The 26,037-nt window shown below is 38.8% G+C and overlaps 1 protein-coding gene across 3 annotated transcripts; it reads left to right on the forward strand.

The window, feature by feature from the left end:
- The first annotated feature begins 1,024 nt into the window (after positions 1-1,024).
- copz2 (COPI coat complex subunit zeta 2) lies at positions 1,025-20,898 on the forward strand. Of its 3 annotated transcripts, none has more exons than XR_008830107.1 (10): positions 1,025-1,170; positions 7,598-7,666; positions 9,317-9,401; positions 10,451-10,542; positions 11,835-11,890; positions 13,464-13,541; positions 14,338-14,389; positions 14,634-14,738; positions 15,336-15,374; positions 19,695-20,898. XR_008830107.1 is itself a non-coding variant. In XM_056401477.1 (10 exons), the coding sequence occupies exons 1-10, from the start codon at positions 1,153-1,155 to the stop codon at positions 19,740-19,742; spliced, it is 570 nt and encodes a 189-aa protein (XP_056257452.1). In that variant the 5' UTR covers positions 1,027-1,152; the 3' UTR covers positions 19,743-20,898. The 3 variants fall into 3 exon arrangements, 2 of the variants coding, with proteins under 2 accessions (XP_056257452.1, XP_056257453.1); XM_056401477.1 differs by lacking the exon at positions 14,634-14,738 and adding an exon at positions 16,703-16,735 and having other exon boundaries at positions 1,027-1,170; XM_056401478.1 differs by lacking the exon at positions 14,634-14,738 and having other exon boundaries at positions 1,027-1,170.
- Positions 20,899-26,037: the final 5,139 nt, after the last annotated feature.

Raw genomic sequence — 26,037 nt, forward strand, 5'->3', positions numbered from 1 at the left:
CCTTAACAAAACCCAAGCTGAATACTATACATGCCCCAAGTCCTTGGAGTCTAAGCACATCAACACCGATATGCCTCTCTTTTATTTATTATCTTATTTTATTTCATTTAAGATTAGCTGGCTCACTGTCAACTAATTCCATGAAAAGACAGCAACCGACAATGTGTCAGTCGATCTCTCCCATGATCCTATTTTGACAGTCAGCCCCAAGCCAACTGGTTCCTTCTGAGGATGTGAGTCTTTCAATAGTCTCATTTAGAAAACAAATGTTCAGTAATTTCCTAAAAAGCTGGACACTGTAGTTTTCAGCAAACATGAAAAATGAGTGCATTTGTTGGGGACTATTTCCAGTGAACATTTACAGCCAACAACCTGGCACGTTAGTTTGTGAAAAAGATTGTGGTTTGGGTTTGAGTGCATCCTCTCTTAAGGTTATAGGACCTTTGTTGTCATGGTTACAATGACAAAGTTGTGGAACAATTTCAGACAAGAAATCAACCGGTTTTTTGTCAACCCATCCATCCATCCATCCCAACCTCTTCCTGATGCAGACTTTGTGGTTCTCATCTGTATAGTTCGTCACCTGACTTCCTCCTTTGCTCCTCTCATAATCACAATGGCCGCTAGAGGGCGTGTAACAATAAAACGGAGCTTTGGGTCGTAATAAGCTGCTCATACAGAGGACTATGGACGGTCTCTGTAGCCTACAGCAGGTTTGAACAGATAGATTGAATTCAATGTTCATTCCATGTTCATTGTAATGAAAAGAAATTTCACTCAATGCAGTGATGGCTCACTGATCTGTCTGATAATGGGCTAATAAAAAAAATTACGGGATTAATATATGAATTGAATATATGAAAAATGCTGAATATCACTTTAACATCATAAACATATCCAACAGTAAATACAATCTAAATGTACAATTCAACACAAACATAGGCTCTGACGGAGCAGTGACTTTTATTATGAAAGGCCAAAGAGCTCGAAGACTATCGGGGGCGCGCTCGGCTACCGACTCCTGTGGTTCTCTCCGGTTGGCTGCTGTTGGCGCGGGAGCGCGGCTCTGTTAAAAAAAAAAAAAAGCAGTGATCTCGGTGTGACAGCTCAGAGCTGTCCACGTCAACACACCGAGCGAGCACGGCGGCAGCGATGGACTCCACGTCTCTGGTGAGCCTCTCCACCGTTTCACCCAGCACGGGAAGCGACACCTTTGGTTGCTAGGTAGAGGGTTGTAATGTCGACAGTTAATGTAGTATTTTTTTGTGTGTGTGTTTTTCTAAACGTGCGGGACATTTGTTGCATTATGGCAGTTTCGGTGGTGGGCAATACTGGAGAAAATGAAGGGAGGGGAGGGGAGGGAGGGAGGGGGGTTCGGCTGCAGCCTGTTCATTAAACATAAACAGGTTTTATTTCTCCTCTGATGCGTTCATGTGAGTGTGATCCTGACTGTGGCCGTCATATTATTTGACTGTAGACGCCCAGGCCCGATCTGATCACTGTCTCACATGCAGCAGCAGCCAGAGCGTTTAAATGCCAACACTTTTCTCTGTCTGTCAGTGTAAAAATAGTGCAGATGGTCAGTGCTGGTTACAATGCGACAACTTATTAGGGTGTTAAGTTAACTCCATTACAATGGAGCTGGTTGAGCCACAGCTGTTATCCACTTATCCTCACACAGTCCAGTGCAGAGCTCAACAGGACAGTAGGTAAAGCAAAGCTTCAGTTCCTGCAGGGATCACTTGTAGAGACGCGATCCTGTTGATATGACACATGAAGAGAAGCAGTGTGGGAGTGTGTGGTTGTAATTAAAGCAGCTCTGGGTGTTTAAATGTCTGCTTGTGTGGACCATATGTGCACAGATCGGTTGACGTGTAGAGCAGAGTACGTGCCACGTCCACTGTTCTCTCTCTCTCTCTCTCTCTCTCTCTCTCTCTCCTTTTCATTTGCCTCGCGCACCATTTATCCAGTCTGTCTCTCACCCCCTCACTCTTTAACCTCTTTCTTTTCTCATATCTGTCAGTTTCCTGTTCAAATGTTTCTGTTTCATTCTTTCTTTTTCACAGTTTCTCAGTGTTGTAAAGTAACTGTAAAAGTATATTTTCTCTAATACTGCACTTAAATACGTTTTTGATGTAGGCTACTTTACTTGTACTTCACAACATTTTAGTGGGAAACTCTTTTACTTCAGTGCAATCAGTGGTGCAGGAACTATTCATTTACTTAAGTAAAAGTTACACTACCTCGGTATAAAAATACTTTATTACAAGTAATTGCTCTGCATTAAAAAGCACAGTATTATCAGAAAATGAACTTAATCTGTCAAAGGTAAAAGTTAGGTCATCAACACTGATGCATCAACATGTGAGCAGCATTAATAGGTGGTTGAGAGGCATTGATTTTACATACTTTATTTTCTGTTGCAGGATTATTCTGTTAACAGTGCTTCATACTGGTTTGAATGAAAATTCTGCATGATAATAAGCTGAAAAATACATTTAGTTAAGTAAAAAGTTCATTTCCCTCAGGAATGTAGTAGAGTGGAAGTATAAAGTAGAATTAAATGAAATACAAATTCCAATATAAAAATAAATTAAAGTACCAGTACCTTCAAATTGTATTTCAGTATGGTACTTGAGTAAATGTACCTCCTCCTCTTCCAACACTTTACATATGAAACATATGATCAACCTAAAACTACAAAGTTGTTACAATTGATTAAAATGCTGGTTACATGTTATGTATATGAAAAATAAGGATCTAGTCATCATCACCTTTAAAGGAGCCAGTCTGCATAATGAGTACTTTTACTTTTGATTCTTTAATTTCATTGGGCTACTTATACATAAATGTTTCATTTACTAAAGTGTAATTTTGAGTGTTTGAATTTTACTTTTACTGAAGTAGGTTAATTAATTTGAATATTCAGTATTTTGCTTGTTCTGTCACATGTATCTTCTTAGATTCCTTCTTCCTTTTTCTCTTCTTCCTTTACTACTCTCTCTCTCTCTCTCTCTCTCTCTCTCTCTCTGCCTGCCTCTGTCTTTGTCCTCCCTCCCTCTCTCACCCCCACCGTCTTTCCCTTTCTGTGTCTGCGTCTCTGTCTACAGGTATAATTTAGCATAAGTATGTGTATATGTAGCGATAGTGTTTGATCACTTTGTGTTGGCACTCAGTTCTGTGTTTCAGGTATTTGGATCTTTTCCTTATAGTGATACTGCAGTGTGGCGCTTCTCCATTACAAGTAAAACACCTGGTTCTCCACTCGCACTCAAGGAACCGATTTGACAAAGAATAGTCAAATGTTTAAAGCAGCAGAGACTGAGATATCCTGAGCTCCTATGAGAAAACCTCAAAAAACACATGATCATACATTTCCCATAGTGCAACTCTGGAGCACCTTTTGTTAGACCCTACCTACCCGGCAAATGCCCAGGCAGGTACTTTCCTGACCACTTTTTCTTGACCTGAATGGCAACCATTATGAGGTCGTTGAAACGTGAAGGAGAATTCATAAGGAAAAGACAAACTCCACTCCCAGTTTGTAAGAAGCTTTATGTTTTGTATTTGTAGCTTCCCAGTCCAAGATAAAACTGTGATGTTACTAATGGTGGTCATAAATAAAAACTCAGTGAAATTGAAAGAAAGGGAAGCAGATCAGTGTGTTCATAGATCGTCTGGCACAACCCAACAAGTCCTCCAATCCATACCAGCATGTCGGTCGTTTGTTCCTACCCTCCTTTACAACCCAGAGGAGTGTTTCCTATTATAGCGCCCCTACTGGCGGCAGGAGCAACCCTCTGATACGACCCATGGAAGTGTCTCCTGAAATAGCGCGCCTTCGGTGGCATGGTTACCATAATAAACGCATGACTGTACCACGAGCGGTGTACCGAATGTTTCCGTGGATACTATAATAACTGTAATGGCTTGGTTAGGTTTAGCCACAAAAACTACTTGGTTAGGGTTAAGAAAAGATCATGATTTGGGTAAAAATAAGTACTTCCTCAAAATCAGACGATCTTTGTTGTCATGGTTACAATAATAACAACGAACGGTCATGGATAATAGAAACAATATAAACTACTGGTTTCACATGGGAGTCGAACACCAATCTCCTGTTTCATATTCATCCAGCCACCACAACCTCGTCCTCACTTTGTCGTCAACACACTTTTCCCTTTGCTCCTGTCATAATTACTACGACCACTAGATGTTGCCGAACAACAAAAAAAAAAAGTAACTATATGTCATAGTAAGCTAACGACCTGTCTGCTCGTTTTTCACAGGAAACAGGCTTCAAACACAAAACGGCTCCAAATATGAATACATACATTCAAGAGAGAAAAACACAAACGTTAACATTAAGTGCTCTGGGACGCTGAGGGGAGTGATGGGCATTACAGATACTTTTACTTGTCCATCAGGCGTCTTACCTTACCTAACCTAACCTAACCTAACCTAACCTAACCTAGATTTTGAAATAATGTGCATCAGAAAATTTACTCCATGTCTGGTTCTCAATTACCATTTGTGTTTTATTTTCTAAGATGTATCACAGATTGGATAACAATTGCATCCTTTACTACACTCACTGTCAACTTTTTTCCCACCAAAAAAGTGTGTTTAATAGCTGTAGATGTCCGTAAGAATAGTCGTCTCATCCTTAAGAGTTTGGACTCCACAGCTCAGCTCAGCTTCAACACTGGAGTTTACACACTTTGACAAAATAATCTTTATTCAAAATGTCCATATACCTTTTTAGGGAGAAAAATCTAATTGACTGTGTGTGTAATAAAGGATACACTTGTTATCCAATCTATAATATATGTTAAAAAAAATAAAGTGAAATTTAATATAGCCCACACTGTCTCTGTTCATTGTTCATGCTTATTTTTATTGAAATGTAGTGACATCGTTGTACATATAAAAGCCACAGAGGCAGCACTATTGTTAAACTCACAAATAAAACATTGTATTATGTACTGTATATGTATTATGTATTAGGTTAGGTTAGGTTAGTGTAGTTTAGTATTAGTTAGTGTTTACCAAATTTAAAGCATTAGTGTGACATTTTGGAAAATACACTTATTCACTTTCATGCATGGACTTAGGAGAATAACACAACTCTCATATTTGCCTAGCAGCTAGTTAGCTTAGCTTAGCTTAGCAGAAAGACTGAACAAAGGAGGAAGCAGTTAGCTTGGCTCTATCTCAGTGTTACTAAATTCACCAGTGCCTTTGTGCCAAAATGTCAAATATAGACTTTCATTTGTTTTGAAGAGCTCTGAAAACCTGCTAATTTTGAAAATTAAGGGTTTTCTCTAGTAAATCCATTAAAGTAGGTTCCATTAAATACAGCTGTTAGTGATCTGGTTCTGTGTAGCAAAGCATGATGGAAGCAAAACAAAGGTCTCTTTTTTTGCATCATGTAATATACCTTATAGAGGTCAGGTCACTGTTAGAGAAAATTGTATTATAGCATCTGCTTAAAGCCTAGAATGTCCTGTTTGTATATCATGTCCATAATGTGGTAAAAATGTAAAAATAAATGCAAATAGCAGTTTAGAAAAACAGCCAAGTCTAAGCTGCAGGAGGCTGCAATCTTTTATGTTACTTTTTTAGTTAGTGGAACAGTCTCCAGACATTTAAATTGGTCTCCGGTTTCGTCTGAATCTATGACCTACTTCTAAACACACATATTACAGAAAATCTGTCATTATGTTTAAACCAGACAATTGTTAGATTTTAAGCTGTCATGTTGATCCAGAGTCAAATAAGCCATTTCCTCTTACATTTACATTACGATGCCATTTAAAGTAGAATGTAAAATATCTGTAATGATGTTGTAGTTGAAAAGTTACGGTATGCAGGCTCCACCTCTAACTAGGACAAGTGTAAATAGTAAAGGTGCTTTGTAGCGTTTTCTTGTAAGCAAACAAATGTGCATTCAGTCTGTCTCACCAAAATCCCTTGTGTACATCGATAAGGCCTGATTTCCTCATCAAACTTCTGCAAAAGCCAATTTTAAATTCATTGTTCACGTCCATGTTTGCGCATGGCATTGCCACTATCAACTGTGGATCAGCAGAAAAAGTGTGAAGCAGTGTGTATTACGTCACTTATATTAAATGTTAGCATTCATGTGCTTCCACAATACAAACAAAACAGGGACTTATGTAAAAACACACAGCACCACTAGTGCTCAAGAACTCCAGGGCACCTTTAATTAACCAACAGAAAACACATATCTGCCTGAAATGTTAGTTTTGGTACCATTAACATACAGTATATTTCACATAATAACACAAAATATCTCAAATTACAAAATGTTATGCTATTATCTTAACCAAATTGCCAAAAAAAAAAAGGTTGGTAGCTTGGTTGGATATTTTCCCTCATATTCTAAACTACATTTATGCTACTAACTCCGAAACTTGACCTGCTAAAACTTTCTGTTCACATTGTTGGTGGCTTTTAATTGGACAGTGCTACATATGTTTCCTAACAACACAAGTTTTTATGGTACAACCTGATTCAGAAAATGACTAAAACTAACTAGTTGTTAACAAAATGATCTCACCAAATGGTCCATTTAGCAGCTTTTCTGGTGATTTCAATATCATGAGCTTCATCACCAGATCCAGTTTGCCCTGTTGTCATGGAAGTAAGTTACTACTAGTTAGTGTTTGTAGAACTTGTTTGTGATGGATTTACAACTATGCAGCCAAATGTAGGTCTTCATCACTGTGCACAGCTGGTCTGCCAGCAGGAATGACAACCAACAAGATCTGTGCATTTATTATACATGACAGCTTTGACTAGAGTAATTATAGGTGTATCAGACTCCTGATACATCAGCAACGCTCCAGTCTGAAGACAACTGACAGACTAGTCAGTAACACGAGTTTCATCAATAGTGGATTCTGACTGTTGAACAAATGCTCCCGAGAGACTTCATAGTCATCAAGCGGTCCACGACAAAATGTCTTGAAAAATATTGGATGGATTGCAATGAAAGTTTTCCATAGGATGAATCCTAATGCTTGTGTTGATCCATTTCCTCTGGCAGCAGGTAGCATTTTACTGTATACCAAGGTAATATTGGACAGTGGATGCTGTAAGCTCCTGGTCTAAGTTCTGTGATACACTCTGACTGTGAATCTATGCTAGTCAGTGCATAACAGAACTTTGTCCCGGGTCTGAAAACTCTTCACAGATCGGACAGATGAATGGAAGGAAGGATAAGTGAAGTGTGTGCAGGAGAATGGAAAATATCTTCGGTCATTTCCACATCTGGAAATGATAAATGAAAAACCAGAACTGAAGCATGTGAATATGGAAGAAACGGTGTGTGCAGCCTGGTGTTTAGTGTAGCAACTGGTTGGGCTGGGCACCTTGTGTGTTTTAATGTGAATGCAAACAGGGTGTTGCTGGAAAATCAGGATTTATCTGGATAATAAAGGTTGATACAACACAGTGGTCAGGTGAGGGAGGAATGGCTGACTGGAGCTGTAGCAGTATGTCCTAGATGTCTCTCTGAGGTGACTCAGCAAAGCTGAAATATTTAAGATGTTCTTTCTGCTTATTGTTGCAGGAACCTTCCCTCTACACAGTGAAAGCTGTTTTCATCCTTGATAATGATGGCAACAGACTTCTGTCAAAGGTAAGGTTCAAGCACTATAAAGGTGATCTAACATGCTATAGCTCATTAACTGTTAATTACCTCTTATACCATGGCCAATAAAAATTCTGGAGTTTATTTACTTTTAGCATCTATGACATTGGTGTTTCTTTGCCATTGTAAATTAATGTGCCAGTATTAACAACATTTAGACTGATTACATTCAGTAATGGTTCTCAGCTCTAATGTAAAACCTGTTGGGTATTTTTCCATATTTAGATACAAAACCCAAGTTTCTTTTCATAGTTAAAATTAAAGTACTGACGTCTGTGTTATGTAGTCCATCACAGTGAACACATTGTTGAATTTATTTGCATTTGTTTATCTACCTAAAACCCCAAAATGCTCAATATGTGGATTCCCTTGTCAGACTTCGAAGGTTTTTTCCCACAGGGATTTCAAATGTGTAATGTAAAATCTCTATCAACAGGGGAGACAAAACAAAACAGCAACCAAAGGTAACAAAATATGAGTTGTCTGTGACTCCTTCACAATAAAAGCCACCCTGTGTTTCAACAGTTGAATTCTTTTAATATGAAGCAGCAGCAGTACGAAATGTGGGGTTAGTATTAGCAGTAACCTAAAAGAGTGGACTCCTGTCGCGCTGTCATTCATGATGGACAGTCTAAAAAAAGCAGCAGAAACAAAAATATTGTCTTTATTCCATGCTTTTTTTCCCCTTGTCAAAACCTGGCACTTACAGCACATTACCCCAGTGCAATGTGACAAGGGTGTACTGTGCTAGTAGTGGCTAATTTAGTCTGGAGCCTGTAACCGCAAGCAGAGAAGAGGAGCAGGCCACAGAGGCCTGGTAACCCCACCCCGCAGTTTTTCTTCAATCTTAACCATAGACGTAAATAAAGATGGATGTAGCCTCCATGACCTCACCATCAGGTTTCTGAAGAGCGGTTTTGAAGCTCAGAGCAAGCTGTCCTACCGTCGCCATCTTGGCAGTGCCAGACTCCGCCCCTAAATCCAAGCTAATCCAGTCTATGGGGATTGACTCACTGTTGAAGACAGAATCTAGTGGTCATTAGAGGAACTGCAGGCTAGTGTGCTTGGAGGTGCTTCAACCGATGCTGACTCAAGCTATGTCACTTGACGTCAGACTGCACCTAGTTCCTTCTGGAGGCACACAAGACCTCGTACAACTTCTCTCTTTTAACACAGCTCTGATCTGGCTGCGGGAGAGTGAACAGTAAACAGTGAGGCTGATATCAGTTAGATCAAATTACAAACAGTAACATTGGATTACACACTGCATCGGCTCATGTGAATCCCTTGTGCATGTGAAGGCAAGTTGAATCCAGTGTGGGAATGCTAGACTCCTCAACTAACAATGAAATCTGATAAATACAATAGAGAGGTAATTACTGAATGTGAATACACTGAGTGGGTATTACTGATAAAATGACCATGAATAGTATAAAAGCAGGGTTTCATTTTATGAAAATCTTAAACTTTAATGGGCTAAAACTATAAAAACCACTGGTATGGTCTCCTAGCACATTTAGACGATACTTATTCACACCTCCTCACAGGGTCATCTGTTCTGACATGTTTAACAGAAACAGCCCCAAAGGGAATGAAACGAGCAGTTAAGTCACTCTTTCATGAATGTTTCCGTTTCAGTACTACGACCCTGAGCTTTACCCCTCCATGAAGGAGCAGAAGAATTTTGAGAGGAACGTTTTCAACAAGACACACAAAGCAGACAGTAAGCTCCACTCCATGTGGCTCTCTTATTCTTTCCCTGTGTATTGTACTTAACACTTGCACTCACACACATCTCCAATGTCGTCTGTTACACATTCAACTATCTTGTACATGATACTAGCCTGAAGCAGTTTTCACATGAGCCTGTTTTCCACTAAAGAGCCGAACCCTTAATGTTCATGATGGGGATTGTTAGTGTGACTCTTTAAAATCCATAGAAATAGTGACTTTTGGATTCATAACTTTACAACTTTTATTAATGTATCTTTTAAACCAAAAGTACATTGATTGGGCTGCTCAGAGAAACCGAACACCCTCTGATGTTTTTTTGTGGTGCTGCAGAATAAGTTTCATTTTCAGGGGAAGTGGGAGAGTCACACAGCTGTCACCTGAGCCCCTACCCCCGGCCTCTTTATCACCCACTCAGTGTATTCCTCCCTTTGTCCAAAACTCCTCCTTCATTCCTCCTTTTCTCCTCTTTCTTCTGCACTTGTCATGCTAGACCCCCCCCCTCCTCCCACCTCATTCTCCCTTTGTCCTGCTTTTCTGTGACTTAATGCATTTCTTCACTCCCTGTTTCTAGCACCCTTCCCTGTGTCCCTCCCTCTCCTTCATTACTCTAAAACTTATTTTCTTTCATCTCATTTTCACTTTTCTTTCTTCTCGCTTATATCTTTAATAAAACAGAAGTTTGTCTGTCTTCGTCCTCGGTCGTACCCACTACTATACTCCACTTGGAGGATGCGTTACATACATGTGCAGCAGATCATCGTTTACGTAGTCTGCACATGCATAGATACTTCATGTATACTCTTTTCCCAAAATCTGTGAAATTCCCCTCCATGAATCACAACACACTCGGTTGTCTTTGTGTTCTTCCAGCTCATGCCCAGTTGGTACCCTTGTAATTTAGTGAGCTAACATAACAATGGTTGGTACACGGATGTACATGGAGCCTCGCACACACCCTCCCATGACGCGGAATGTTGAATGTATGACACTGACTTTACCTTTCATCCCTAACCTGGCCCTCTCCCCCTCTCTCTCCAGATGAGATAGCTTTCCTGGAGGGGATGACTATCGTCTATAAGGGCAGTATAGACCTCTTCTTCTATGTGGTGGGAAGCGCTCAGGAGAACGAGGTAAGTTGAATTTATCTCCCCTGACAGAACAATGTGTTTTTTTTTCCATCCACTCTCTCACATCTTGCAGGGAGGTTGTATTTCATATTCATCTACAGAGTAGCGCCCTCTAGAGCTGTCAGAGGTTTGTTCAGTAAACCTTTGGCAAGGAGGAGATTAGGGGTGTCCAGGTGTACACTGGTATTAATGACAACCATGATATTAAAAAGTTAAATATTGATATCCTGTTAATAATATACACATGAAAATATGGTGATGGCAGATGTTAGGCCTTGTGCGTCTTTCATCTGTTCATCCTGTTGCCTTTTCACCATCCATTAAGTGTGATTGTTCTTTATGTGCAGTTATGATCACAGATCACTGATCACAGTGTAGGGAGGTGCAGACTGTGCGGCCCACTCTGGTTCTATGTGTCCACCATCTCCCTCATGTCTGCCTCCTCCTCCTCTCCAGCTAACTACGTTCTGTTTGGTTGCACAGCTCCGCCCACACGCTTACTGTCGATGTGTTTGTATCTTTATCACGGTTTAAAGACTGAAGCAGCAGTCGACTGTTGATGACTCGTTTTATATGAATCACTCGGTAAAAAACAAAAATGTTCTGGCTGAAAAGCTCAGAGAAAAGTAGTGAAAATATAGCAAATCCAAATTGCCTCAAATAGTTGTGCATCTAGCAGCAGTAACTCTGCAGACCTCAGAGAGGAGGCGCAGAGCAGCAGGATTTCCAGTACAGCTCCCAGTAAGCCCAGTAAGCAGCAGGCAGAAGACAACAGGAAGCTCGTCTGAGTTTATTCAGCAGGATAATGTTGTATAGCTTCATTTTCTGCTCTGGTTTCATCAGAAATTCAAATATGCTAATGAGCACAGATCCACAGAAATCTATTATACAAAGATGCAGTGAAATAGGTTTACTGGCATGAGCAAAAACATTGTTGCTGCCAAAGCAGTTTACAGATGATTAAAACACATTCATTATTAAATATGTGCCTTATACTGATGCAGTCCATTGTTTGATTTCCATATAATTCAATCAAATAGAAAACAATTATACAGTTTAATGAACAACAGAGACATATTTAGCTGCCAGAAGAGCTGCTGGTCCTTCCCCCAGGAGAACTGCCCCGGAGTTTAATCTCTCTATCTGTACTAACATGTAGTTATAGAGTAATATGGACATTCTTTACAAACTACAATAAACTTTTAATAAAATATTTTAAATATATGTACATGTAGAATTTTTACTGTAGGTATTTTATATGTGTTTTTTTTTGTTTTATTTTTTTCTCTCTCCAGCTGATGCTGATGTCGGTACTGAATTGCCTATTTGACTCCCTCAGTCAGATCCTCAGGTACGTTCACTCACCAAACCTTAAAAACGTTACATGGGTGAAAGCATGAATGAATTAAATGATACATTAATGATATGATGCATCTAAAAATACAGGGAAAAAAAACAAAAAAACAGGACAGACAGGAACAATGCTTTTGAATAAATAGCACTGAAACAGAAACAGTACCCCTCCATGCACGCACGTCATTGTGATGTTAGAGCCTTTGTCGTTCAGCCTCAGCACCATCAGTGCTAATGGTAATCCACACACTCCTCCACACTAACGCTCCTCTTCCGGAGCCTCTCAGAGAGATAATGAGTCTCCATGTTGAAACTGATGTAAAATTCAACACCAGGATCCCTCGCTGTTGACTGCAACATTAACGGCCAAACAGCGGCTGATGTGGTTGCCATGGAAACCGATGCAGCAGTAATGCAGAGTGTGAGCGATAGAGACACTGAGAGATTATATTATTATTCAGTATGAAAGATTACAGACTGTTCTAAGTTGCCATGTGCGGTATGGAAATGTCCAGATGTTAGTGTGACAGAATAAATTCAGGGAAGCTGCTGAACAGTCTCCTCGTTTTATCTTAATCTGGAATAGTAAACGTTTGCCCCTGAGTAACCACAAAGTATTCTTTAAAAACCCTTAGGAAACACATCATGTCGTGTCCTGCAAAATAGACCTGAAATTTCAATCGAATCTAATCTAATCTCTGATTTTTTTTCTCAGTAACTAGTTGTTTGAGGGATTACAATTTGAAATTCAGTAATTACATCACAGTTACTCATCCCAGTAATGCTCCATTACTTTGACATGTGGGGCGTTTGATTGGCGTTTGATTGGAGGATTGATATTGGTTTGTGACCACTGACGACAGTGGGCAGATCGGTCTGGACAGGCAGTAGCTTCTACCAACACAGGAGAAATGTGACTCCAGGTAATTTTGTTGTTGTCTTATTTAGATTTTGTGTCTCCTCGGCAAATGTTACAGATATGAGTACCTTCAGTTGGACGATCGGTGTGTGCTGTGTAAGTTCACACTTCACAAGAGCTAGCGCAAAGTTCATACTGATTAAAATGAATTAGTTCACATAGGGGACGTTCACCATTAGCATTTATTTAGAGTAACATATGCAAAGAAATTTAGGAACGATGATTTGTGGTTTTATGGGAAGCTCCGTGCTGGAGGGGTTTCTTGGTGACCTCTAGTCACTGCTTGTCATCATGGTGAGGTTGCCAGCAGAGACATTGCACAGAAGTGGCAGGATAAACTATTGTCCTCTGAGAACTAGACAACCATCCACAGACTCATAGTCTTTATGCTAAGCTAGGCTAACTCCTAACTCCAGGTCTATACTATAGCTCAGACATGATGAGATCGTCGATCTTCTTAACTCAGCAGAGTGAATATCCACATTGCCCAAAATCTCAAAACTGCTCCTTTAAGTAAAGATAAACACATGTGAAACTGCAATTTTTTGAAGAATAATAAACTAACTGTGAAAATGTAACGATAGGACTGAGAGGATTATGGGCCGGAGGTGATTAATTGTTGTGTTGTGCTTTGTTTGGGGTTTTTTTGCAGGAAAAATGTGGAGCGGAGGTGTTTACTGGATAATATGGAAGGAGTGTTCCTGGTAGTGGATGAAATCATTGATGGAGGGTAAGAGAAAAAAATAATGTTTACAGCTGATTAGATGTATAGAACAATATGTGCAATTTTTATTTATAATATCAACTGCAACACAAACACAATTTACTGTGTTCAAACGAGCCAACATGTAAGCTACGGCTGCAACTTGGAAGTATTTCCAGCATCGGGCATGTGTTAATAATTATTTTATGAATTGCTTAGTCCAGTTGTTCCCAACCTGTGGACCGTGAAGGTATTACAAGTGGGCCGACAAATCATTTGCAAAACAGTACAATTTTGGTGAAAAGATGTAATTATGTAAGAAAAGAAAAGAAAAAAAAACGACTTATAATAATGTTTTAAATGTTTTAAAATGAAATGATTAAACATGTCTGAAAACATTAAAAATGTTGAAAAACTTCTTTCATTGTTTTTTTTCTTGTATTAAGGCCTGTTACTGTGAAGAAACTTTCCACTTCTTATACTTGTTAGCTATCTCAGTCTGATTGTGCGCTAAAAGATTACATCCCTGGCAACAACTGGAGTTCCAAATTTGGTAGCTGGTTAGTAACAGGAAGAATCATGAGTCAGGAGACAACCGGTGAATCATCATCAAACAACTTTCAACTGCTTCCAGTTCAGTTCTGAATGTTCAGTCGTTATTATTGAAATAAAAAGAAAGAATGTATTATTTGGCCTCTGTATTGTCACGGGATGAGATGTGGGCCACCAACATTTTCAAGTGGACCGTGATCATGATGGTCTATAAAATAACCCTTGTCCTGCTTGTGCTGTACTCTGATTGGTTGCCTAATCCTGTTGCCAGGGTGATTCTGGAGAGTGACCCACAGCAGGTCCTACAGAAGGTCAGCTACAGGGTAAGACGACTGTCATTTATTTACTTCAGTCATTGCAAAATCAAATAAAAAAACAAAAACAAAAAACTGTATTATGTTCTAAAGCATCAGATCAGCTGTGTGGCCTGTTCAAACTGTCTACATTTACATTAAGACTCATATTGTAGCTTCCCACAGCTTTTCTCAATGGCTTCCTGCCTCCTCTTACCTGCTTTACCTTTCTCTCTCTCCTTCTCCTTGTGTCTCTTCATCTGATCGGTGTCAGCTAATGTCAGAGCCAGCCTATGGCTTCGTCCTGTTTGATTACATCACTGGTAACCTAGAGGGACAGACAGACAAGAGCCAGCTGCTGTAGACAGACAGACAGAGGGTGAGAGAGAGAGCGAGAGAGAGAGAGAGAGAGAGAGAGTCAGAGACGAGGTAGAGCGAAAGAGTGAATGAATGAATGAGAGTGTGGTAGAGAAAGTGGAGGGACCAAGGAGGGACGGGTGAGACAGATGAGGTAAATGCATGGTGAGAGAACGTAACTAACAGAGTGTAAAGAACTGGGCTGGCTGCTGCTAAAACGTTAACCACCTGGTGGTGCTAGAGGGAAAGTCAGGGGGACAACAGAGTCATTGGGTTTTATCCTCTGGGGACCACGAATGATGAAATTTAAAGGAAATATATGTAACAGTTGTTGAGATATTTGAATCCGTGAACAAACAAACTGACAGTGTCGACCCTAGAACCACTAGCATGGTTTCAATTCTAATACGAGTTGTGATTGGTTGAGCTGTTAACAAACACGCTTATAATTCACAGTATGTACTGGTGTTTTGCTACAAATCTGATGGTGTTTGCACTGCTCTGCGTGTGTGTGTGTGTGTGTGTGTGTGTGTGTGTGTGTGTGTGTGTGTGTGTGTGTGTTTTGCATCGCTTTAGCATTTTTGTCTTGTATACTCAATGATGTTATTTTGTCTTACAGGCGGATGAGAACCCATTATCTGAACAAAGTGTGGCCCAGGTAACAAACACACACACACACACACATACATACATTTACAGTAGCTTCAGATAGTATTCAGACCCCTTCACTTTTGGCACACCTTATTGTTTATTGATTGCAGTTATATAATATTTATATAATGCATGCATTATATACAGTCATTAAATAGGCTAAGAATTAATATTGCTGCAAGTGGTCCAAGCAGCTTGAGAACCTTTGGATACCACATGCATGACATCCAGCTCTTAAAACATTAATGAGAAGACTGCCATTATTAAATAAATATCACATTTGAAAATAATGCCCCCAAGAGGAAGTATTTTAACAGAAATAAGTAAAGGACCGAAACCTAGCCTTGTGGCACACCACAAATGAGACGGTCAGTTAAAGGTACCAACTTGAAAAATTACATTTGGATTTGGAAATCAAGACTCAGCTACACAAGTCACCAATTAGTGAACTGTTGAGTTGGCTACTTTGTATCCACACCACCACTATAAAGGTCTGATTATCACTTGTCTCATAAGCACCAAGACTGCTAACTTGGGGCTATTTGAACAGATCGTCTTTTAATACAATGTGCGAGTGTCAGGCAAAATGACCTCAGCATTCATGAGGAGCTCAGAATCAAGAATCAAGACCTGCGTTTGCTGTCGCTGGTAAAGTAGACCAGAAGTTCAGAGACAAAAGCAGAAATGGAATGATTAAAATGGGCGGGTTGTATGACAACACCTACACATAAATCCTGTAGCAGATACACACCTATACTCACACTGTAGCTGCATGTTTACCTCATTTCTATACTGTTATTAACATTAATACTTAATTTTTATCTCTCACACATCCTAATGAGTTACAGAAACACACTAACTGTATAGCAGAATAATTAGTAGCAGTTTAACACCTGTTTGCTAATTCACAAGGCTGCATGCTAACGCTTTAGCTGACCATGCATGTTCAGGTAGCAGCTAGCCTGGCTTCATTTCCAAAGCATCGTACAGCACTAAGAGGCTCAACTGTGAATGAATGGGATTGACGGGTCAACAAACAGATTGCTGTTGGATTAACATCCTCTAAAGCACAGAAGCTTTCTTAAGTACTGGACAGATACAGACCTGCTTCACTGACCACTCTGACCTCTTCTGCCTTGTACATTTATTTACCTGAATGTTTTTCTGATGTCTTTCTTAGCTGCTGCTGATGTCTTCCTGCTTGTGTGCAGGAATGAACATGTGCATGGGCCTGCGTGTGTGCGTGTTTGTGCGTGTGTGTGTGTGTGTGTGTGTGTGTGTGTGTGTGTGTACTCATGCTCTAAGCTTCTCTATCTGTTGCTTTAACCCTCACAGCACATAACAGAGAAACTGGCCCTCACCACTAACGTAAGTCTGTACTAACTTCACTGCAACCCTACACTGTACAACAAATCTCAGTCTGCTGTAGCTGGACTGTTTTTGGGGGTGGGGGTAATTTTTTCAGAACTGCATTTCTTCCATATCTAATATGTATCTGTATCTAATGACATAAAACTACAAATAAGAGCTAAAAATCATAGAAAGTGTTCGCCTATATGCAGCAACCCTTTCTGTACTGTACTGTACAGGGTTTATGGTATTTACAATGGGTTAGCAGGTCAGGACCCCAAGCTTGAGAGGAGGTTGTGAAAGTTTGAGAAACTAAACCTATAGAATAAACATCACACATGGCCAATGCAGTCTATCAATTCTATTGTATCATATTATGCTAGAGTCTCAGATGCGAAGTGTTTTGTATATACACTTTTCTGCTGTATACTCACCTATAGGCAGAGGGTTGACCTTATAACCACCTAAAGATAGCCACAGATATGTATCAGCAAACATTTAGCAGAGCAAGGTTGCAGTCTTTCATGGTGAATTTTTTTCTTGCCTTCTTTAGTCTTTAAGGTGGTGCCTGCTCTCGGCCACAGACAGTACAGAGGAACAAATTGTTCAACACACACAACTGCAAATATGAAGTGAACACAACAGGGTGCAGAGGCAGGTGTTAATGATTGGCAACTGCAGCACTACAGTGATGTTGTTTTAATTAGTGGTGGAGAAAGTATTCACATATTTTAGTTAATATTTACCTTTAATATTCTATTACAAGTCCTCCACTGAAAATATCATTTTATCCCAAGTATATATTGGGAAAATGTACCTAAAGTATCAAAAGTAAAAGTACTCATAATGCAGAAGAATGGCCCCTATGATACTTTATATATATATATATATTGGATTTTGAATATTATTTGAATATAATATTGAATTTTAACATTAATGTATCATTGTACTGTTGTAGTTGGAGTTCATTTTAGTGCTAATTTTACCAGTGCATCATATTTCATATGTTTTGTATCTTTGTATGTAATCTAAATCTAAAGTAATGTAACTTTAAAGCTGTCAGATAGTGCAGATAGAACAATATTTCAGGTTGAAGTGTTGTGGAGTAGAACTATCCTTCTCTGTGTTCTCATATGTGAAAACAGCAATAATTTACTTTCAAATTACATATGAAGATCACAGAGTTAAAGGGAGGGTTCTGCATGCTGGACAGTGTGTACTGTAAAAATCAGATTAACAAACTAGTCCCCAAAACTAACGAGCAATACTGAAAACTACAACTCTGTATAACTCTGTTATAAAAATTAAAGGCACTAATCAGCCAAGAGCAGCACATTAAGTGTAGGCCTTATGTGACTGCATTTCCCAGGATTCCATCCTGCAGTGAATATTACCTGAGCTCCAAGTGCCCCCTGCTGTCAGACTGAGGAACAACAACCTTACAGCTGAAATGAAGTCTGGGTTTAAATTGAAGGATTGAGAACTACCCAAAAATGAGATCAAACTTTATTGAAACCTGTGAAGAATTTAAGACTAGCTAGCTGTTAAACTGAATTTACCCTAGCGGATAAATAAAGTACCTATCTATCTATCTATCTATCTATCTATCTATCTATCTATCTATCTATCTATCTATCTATCTATCTATCTATCTATCCATCTAACCATCTATCCATCTATCTATCTATCTGTCTCTCTGTTAAAAGTTTACCCTAACCCTAATACACTCTTACAAACAAAATGTATTCCTTCCTGCAAATGTACATGAAATATAATTAAATGTAATCATTATATTATTATAATGTTGGTCAATGCACAAAGATGTCACTGGACAGTACTGAAAATTGTCTAAGAAATGTAAATTTCGGTACATTACATCTCAGTATGGTCCATGTTTACTGTAACTGTCAGTTTCATATACATTTCATATAAATACAAATACACTAAGTTGACTGCTGACAGAGAATTCACCCTTAATAGTAAAGTTCATTGATTCCAGTATTGCAGTAATAATAATAAAGTAATAATAATAACACTCTGCTGTTGTAAACTGGCTGCATTTAAATAATAATTCATTACAGCATATTTAAGCCTGTGTTTTAGGTAATTGATATATTCTATAATTTTATCAATTTTATTGTGTGATGGAATCAAAACATTTTCTTTGTTTGTAATGTAACAACAGGTGGAAAATGTTACACTTCACATCTATGTTGAGCTCCTCCAACATGATGGCATTGAGCATAGTCTTGCTCTGACATCTAGTGGTTGAACCGTGGTACTGCAATACTTTACAAGTCTGTGCTACTCTGGGTTTACCTCACAGAAATCCCTGCACTGACTCCAAACATATGTTTTATCTTCTGCATGAATATGGCAGGAAAACCAACAGCAAGTAAACAAACATGTAGCAGTATATCATTTTTTCTTTCACTTGATTTGAGCATTAAATAATTTAAAACCACAAATTAGGTTTTATCACTGTAATTAATTGTACATGAGTTCATTATGGAAATAAGTACATTTAATGAGTTATTATAAATTATATATTGCATTAAAACCTGACAGTCCCATTGTATTACACATAATTATAATACAGCACCTGCAGGACAAAATTCAAATATTGGTCACCTATGAATAAACTCATTATAATATAATGATATAAAAGACATTTACATGTACAGTTTATGCATAATGGTGAAGTGATTTAAAGCACCATTCACGCCTATTGCATCTAAGCTAATACATTAAGATCACTGAGTTTTTATCTGATAATTCATCTACAAATGTTGCCAATCAGCATAAACACACATAATCACACACATTTTCTTCAGGAAGTGCTTCAACAGTTTATATTTTACTATATTATATATACGTTTTATTGGGTTTTATGCATTTCTATAATGTTCTTATGTATTTTACTGTTTTGCTATATCATATTTCAAAGTTTATATTTTTTCTCTCTTTGTGTTTCCAGGTTCTGCAGTCGGCCAAGGAGCAGATCAAATGGTCCATACTGAAATGACGCAGACCAGACAAATTTAGGATTCTCAAGAAAGAATATTTCTAGTCCCAAAGCTATTTTTATAGTAACAGACTAAAGGGAAGATTATTACGAGTGAGGCGGACAGTAACCTGCTTTTGTATAGCAATGAATCAGTCAGAAATAGGGTTTCGTTTCTCTGTGCAATGGCATTTTGTTACATTGTGTGTGACGTGATTAATTTAGCTGGTTCGAGAGTGATTTTAGTCCATACTAGAGATGTCACCAGGCCAAATGACACCAGGCGCTTTATTCAAAAGTGTCTCAGAAATGAAAAGTAAAGACTCTAGAGTCCGCCTGTACTTCTCTATGAAACTGGACGGTTGTCAAACACTAAAATAGTAGTGACCAGTGTTTTATTGCTTTATATTTTGGTGGAGCAGGATCTACCAGGCTTATTCACTCAAAACGGGATTTATTTTAGCTGTTTTGTATTCGGAAATTTGGAAATTACAGTTTTATACACATTACCTGAAGTTTTATTTTTCCACAAACGTTACATTTCCAAATTATTTTGGAACAACAACAAAGTTGCCAACATTTACAAAAAATATACACGGCTGTGTCCTGTAAATTGTTACAATTTGTGAGTATATATTTTACTTAAACATTTAAATCAACAAGGATAATCTGGGAAATAAGAAACTCATTTGTGCACTGAACTGCTCAGTTTAATAAAGTTGGTGTTGTTCCGTTTGTAGGCTCCTTTAATGACATTAATGTGTTTTGTAAAGCTTATTTAAAGACTGTAAATGAATGTAATGATACTTTATGACAAAAAACAAATATTAGCAGTGTGTGGAAGAGGCAATATGTTACTGTTGCACTGTCAGGACTTTTATTAAAAATGCCCTCACGAAAGTAAATTAATATTTGTACATACAATTGATTTTATAATGAAAGGGACCTTAAAGAATATTAAATGTTCTGCAGGATTTTGTGGCCAGAATTACAAAGAATAATGTCTATTTTATTGGTATTTTGTGAGTTAATAAATATTAAATATTTTACTTGTAAAGAAAAAAGAAGAGAAGCCAAAGACAAACTAATTATTTTGTTTACATTGGATGGTATTGAGACAAGCTGTCATTTTGTCTGTCCACCATTGGTGAGACTGAAAATAAAACTGTATATTTGTCCTTGTATCAAAGACTCTTTTATTTATTTTTATGTTTGTTTGTTTTTAATTAAATATTACGCAAAACGCGAAGTGTACTGGAAAAATGTGAAAAAACTGAGTCACAATCTCAAAAGTATAATTTGTTTGTTGGAAAATTCTCAACTCTAAAGATAAAAGATAAAAGAAAACTCAGACCTGTGGGTGTGGTCAAGACGGACTATCAGAAAACATGTTTTCATGTCATTCTGGTTTTATTTCCCAGTCATTGCTGCTTCATTCTTCTACAACTGATCCCTGAACAATTCAACATGAAATCAGATTAAACATGAAGAGTGTTTTTAAGTGTTTAAGTGTTTTTTTTTTTAACATCAGAGAACAGAGAAAACAGGCTACACGCAAGGTTTGTTTATTTATTATCATAAAATTCAAATCATAGTAATACATACTATTGTTATTAGCTCAGGTCCTTTGACGTCTGCAGTGAAATGCTGCACATGTTTTAGGAGTCAGTGGTGGCCGGTGCACTCTTTCATGCTGCAGTCTGCTGGGGCAGTTTCATGTCAGACATGAACACACTCAGGACTGTTGTGGAGAGACGCATGCAATGTAAGATGGAGGCCATCTTGGAAAACACCAACCATCCTCTCCACAACATTCTGGCAGGACAGAGAAGCAGCTACAGCTGCAGCAAACGTCTCATCTCACTGCGCTGCAGAACAGAGAGGTTCAGGAGATCCTTTGTTACCACTGCCATCAGGCTATACAACACCTCAGCCAAAGGAAGTGGACTAATCTAATTATTATTGTTTATTTATTATTAACTGTTTTTATTATTATTATTAACATCAACAATGAGCTAATGGACACATGAATTTCACCTCTTATCTCCCTGCTGTGACTTCAATCTTTGTTGTAAAAAGGAATCTTTAGCAGTTTCATATTTTAATTTTTGGATTATAAAATAATAATAATTATATGACTAACATGTTCCAGTCAAACTAAAAACCCATAATAACTTTTTTTTACAAGCCAATTAAAGCTTACAGTTTTTGTTAAACCTCAATTTAAAAATAACCATTTTGACTTTTGTTTTGACTAATGTTTTATATCACTGCTGTCTATACATTCTTCTTGGTCCTTTTTTACAAAACAAACATTGTGAAAAGCACACATGGAACTAATAATATCACTGATGGCTACTAATTATTGTAATGAAATATAGCAGTTATTAATGCATAAACTTTAGTTTCACTCCACACTTCTCCTCCTGGCTGTGTGTGCCCATCCTGTTGTGGCTCTTTAGCATTTGTGTTAGTTTTGGATGGTTCAATAATAATTTACAAAATGTCAAATAATTACACCTTCGGACTAATCAGAGTTCCAGTGAAGGGCAGAAGGATACTTTGAGAGTAGAAACTACACTCCGGGCCTCTGATGCTGAACAGCATGAAAAGCTTAGTCTATAATCTTTTGACCCCAATGATTTAATATTAAAACATTTTAATAGATAAAACACAGTCATATTTGTCGACAGCTGTTGTGACAAAACAAAAATATACTGGACACTGGCCATGTATGTGTCCTGTGGGGTGAGGGTGAGTCTTTACATGTATATTCATATTTATAAAGGCACCTAGTAATTGTAGCAACAGTTGTATTCAGCAGTAAGTAGGAAATACGGGTTGTTTGTCCCTGTCCTCTGATACGACCCATACGAGTATCTCCTGAAGTGCCCTTACAGCAGCAGGCATAATTTGTCGTCATGGTTACAATAATAAACATGCAGTTAAGCTCCTGGAATGGTCACTGTTTGGTCAGGTTGGGACACTATTGTAATATTGATTTAGAATAAGTACGTCCTTAAGGTTATGACCTTTGTCGTCACGGTTACAATGATAAACACACAGCTGGTTAGGGTCATGCTTAAAAGTGACAAGGATAACTATTGGTTTCAAACAGGAAATGAGCAATAGTCAGCTTATTGTGTGAATACTGATCGCTGGTCACAGCAGGCTGTACCACAGCACAATCAAAATGTACCTTTGAAGTCTATTTGACATTTATACTGTATAAAATAGTTAAGATAATATGTCTTCTGGACTGGGTGGCTTTGAAGTGTTCACCAGTTCGCTCAGGAAATGTTTTTTAACTCTCTACCCTCATCAGCCTTCAGGCATCATGCTGGTGGCTTGCTGCTTTTGTTTGTGATGTGCAGCATCACAAGATGTTTAGTGTCTGATGCAGACCAGAAGCTTCTTCCAGCTGACTTCAGACATGAGTTCCACATGTCTTCTGGTAAACTGCAGCTGAAATGTCATGTGAGATTTTTTAAAGTCTCTCATTCTTTGTCACCCTCCCATAAAGCTGTGGCTGCTGAAACATCTGGCGGGCTGCTGTTGTCTCTTGAATCTGAGCCTGAAGTTCTGAACTCCAACTCAGGTCACAAGTCTCACAGTGTTCTCACAAACGGTTTCAGCTGGATTTATTCTACAGATAAAGGGTGTACTGATACTACAGACACAGGTGTATTTATACTCCAGGTACAGGTGTACTTACACTCCAGAAACAGGTGTACTGATACTACAGAAACAGCTGCATTTATACTCCAGATACCGTTGTATTTATTCTACAGTCACCTGAAATGTCTCGGCTACACACAGGTGATTTCCATTTAACTAATTGTGTGTCTTCTAAAACCAATTAGCAGCACCTGTGATGACGACACTGAAGTCTCTTTCTGTTGATCTTTGTCAGAGAAGCCACATTAACTGCGATTCAATATTGTCAAGTGATAAAATATTATGGCAGACTGTACAGTGGTCTGGAAATATGATGTTTCTCCATGTGGTTTTGTCAGGTCTAATTAAGCTGTCCTCTTCTACAGAGCAGGTTTTGTTACAGTCTAAGACTGAGATGAACGACAGAGTCCTGCAGAAACACAGAAAGTTGGAAAATATGTAATTAAGTAAGTAATGATTGGCTTTTGAGTTGGTGCTGAATTCAACAGAAATCATCATCATCATCAGATGGTTTGGTCTTCAGCAGAGCAGGTGCCTGTTACAGACTCTGCTTTTTATTTTTAGGTCAGCTGATGTGTCATGTTTGAAATGACTCACCCTGTTTGATTTGGCAGTTGATTACGGACGTGTGTGTGTGTGTGTGTGTGTGTGTGTGTGAGAGAGAGTCAGAGACAGAGTTTGGGGGATTGGGGGATCATGTGGTGAAGATGTCTCATTAAGGAGTCATTACCACAGCACAGAGAGGGAACTGGTTTGATGAACTTTCTCTCTTTTTGTTCCTCTACATCATCTTCGTCTCACCTTGCCTTCCCCATGTCAGTCATCTCAGGTGGGACTCTGACATCATCCATCCAGAGTTTCTGTTGACAGTAACTTCTCCTATCAGAAATTCCTCTTCACTGTCCTGATGTGTGTATGTGCCTGACGCACTGCTGCTCCTGGTATATATACCACACTCACAGAGCCTCTCACACTGCCACTGGCTGCAGACAATTACCACACAGTGGCCATTGGCCAGCATTTTGACAGTGACGGATTGGCCTGCCTCTGATTGGGTAATTATGATGTGATGTCAGAGAATGTGGGTTGGGAAAGAGAAGGGGAGAGAGACAGAGAGAGACCAAGAGGAGAGAGAGAGAGAGAGCGAGGGGGACGGAATATGAAAGGGAGAGAGACATACAATGAGTGTGAAAGAGAGAGACAGTAGGAGGGATAAAAACCATGGGAGGGGCATTGTGTGTGTGTGAGAGAGAGAGAGAGAGAGAGAGAGAGTTTGGTCTATCGGTCCTAATTTATGAGACTTGAAAACCTGCATAAAAACATAAGTGTTCATATAGTTCCACTCTGTCCCTACACTGAGGTAACATTTAAACTTTCCATTTGGCCTCTCTCTAAGTTTGGGTAATGTTTCAGCTTTCTATTGGGCTTGTCTCAGCACTGCCAAATGTTCTGCCTGCAAACCATCACCTTTAATCTGGTGTGGAAATGTAATTATGTTATTTTTCTGCAGCAGGCTCCAGCTGGAAGCCGTGCTGTAAAAACTAATTAGCACCTTCAAAACGCCAAGCTTCTGACACCATAAGGAGCCGACAGCAGCAGCCAGACACTGCGGCCTCCAGAAACCTCCAGAGATCTCCAGAGAGACCGAGGGACCCCAGAAAAATCTGAAAACCCCTAGAGACCACCAGAAGGACCCAATAAAAAAACCTCCTTAAACTGAAACTGTGTCTCCCAAAATATCTAACCTTTCCTTCAATTAAAGCTCTGACATACATTAGAGACCTTCAGAAATGTCTTAAAACCTCTGTAAATCTAGAGACCTTATTGAAAACCCAGAATCCAGCAAAATTTTGAACCCCAATGGCTACCATAAAGATCAGAAACTTCAGTCCAGAAACCTTTTAAACCTTAAGAAACCTTAACTTTCAACTCCAATGACTTTCACAAAGGTCTGACAGATCTTGAAACCTTTAGAAACCTCAGTACGCCTCCACAGAGCTCTCGAGATCTCTGGGTCCAACTGTATGATGACTCCATAGATGGGTTAGTGGTATCAGATCAGATCTGTCTGGTTCGTCTAGTTAAAGCCATCTCTAGCTGGTGTGTTCACCCTTACAGCCCTACATGCTGAGGTTCTATCAGCACCACAAAGGACTAAAAACATGGTCTGCACAGACTCAGTCCAGCTCCGTCAGTGTGCCCAAGCGGCCTAAAATTGGGGCCCATTGCCGAACTCAATCATTCCTCATTCAGCAGTGAAAAGAGAAACACAACACATGGCCTTTACACTGCTCAGCCGCATGGCTCCTTTTCAGCTAAATAGAAACTAAATAAATATAACCCAGGTCTTGGCTGGAGCAAACTGAGGGGCCTCATGTCACCATCTGGCCAAAGATCATCAGCGTGCTACAAGATGAATCACTCAATATTAAAAAGCCATCTCACCTTCCCATGAAACACACACACATCCCTCCTCAGCCTTATACAGCTACACCATATGGTACGTAAGAATACAGTGTAAAGTTGTTTTTTTTTACCTTAACTTTATGATGAAGTTTGGGGTAAAATCAGGGTTAAGTTTAAGTTTAAACATCTCATCCCTTAAACTTCAACCTCTACCTTAAATATAATTCTAACT

Source organism: Seriola aureovittata, chromosome 17, assembly GCF_021018895.1.
Source record: "Seriola aureovittata isolate HTS-2021-v1 ecotype China chromosome 17, ASM2101889v1, whole genome shotgun sequence".
NCBI classification, from domain to species: domain Eukaryota; kingdom Metazoa; phylum Chordata; class Actinopteri; order Carangiformes; family Carangidae; genus Seriola; species Seriola aureovittata.

Coding starts and splice junctions, on each gene's coding strand:
- copz2 (XM_056401477.1), top strand. Junction 7,667..9,316: donor GCAACAGACTTCTGTCAAAG/GTAAGGTTCAAG, acceptor TTTCCGTTTCAG/TACTACGACCCTGAGCTTTA. Junction 16,736..19,694: donor AACTGGCCCTCACCACTAAC/GTAAGTCTGTAC, acceptor TTGTGTTTCCAG/GTTCTGCAGTCGGCCAAGGA.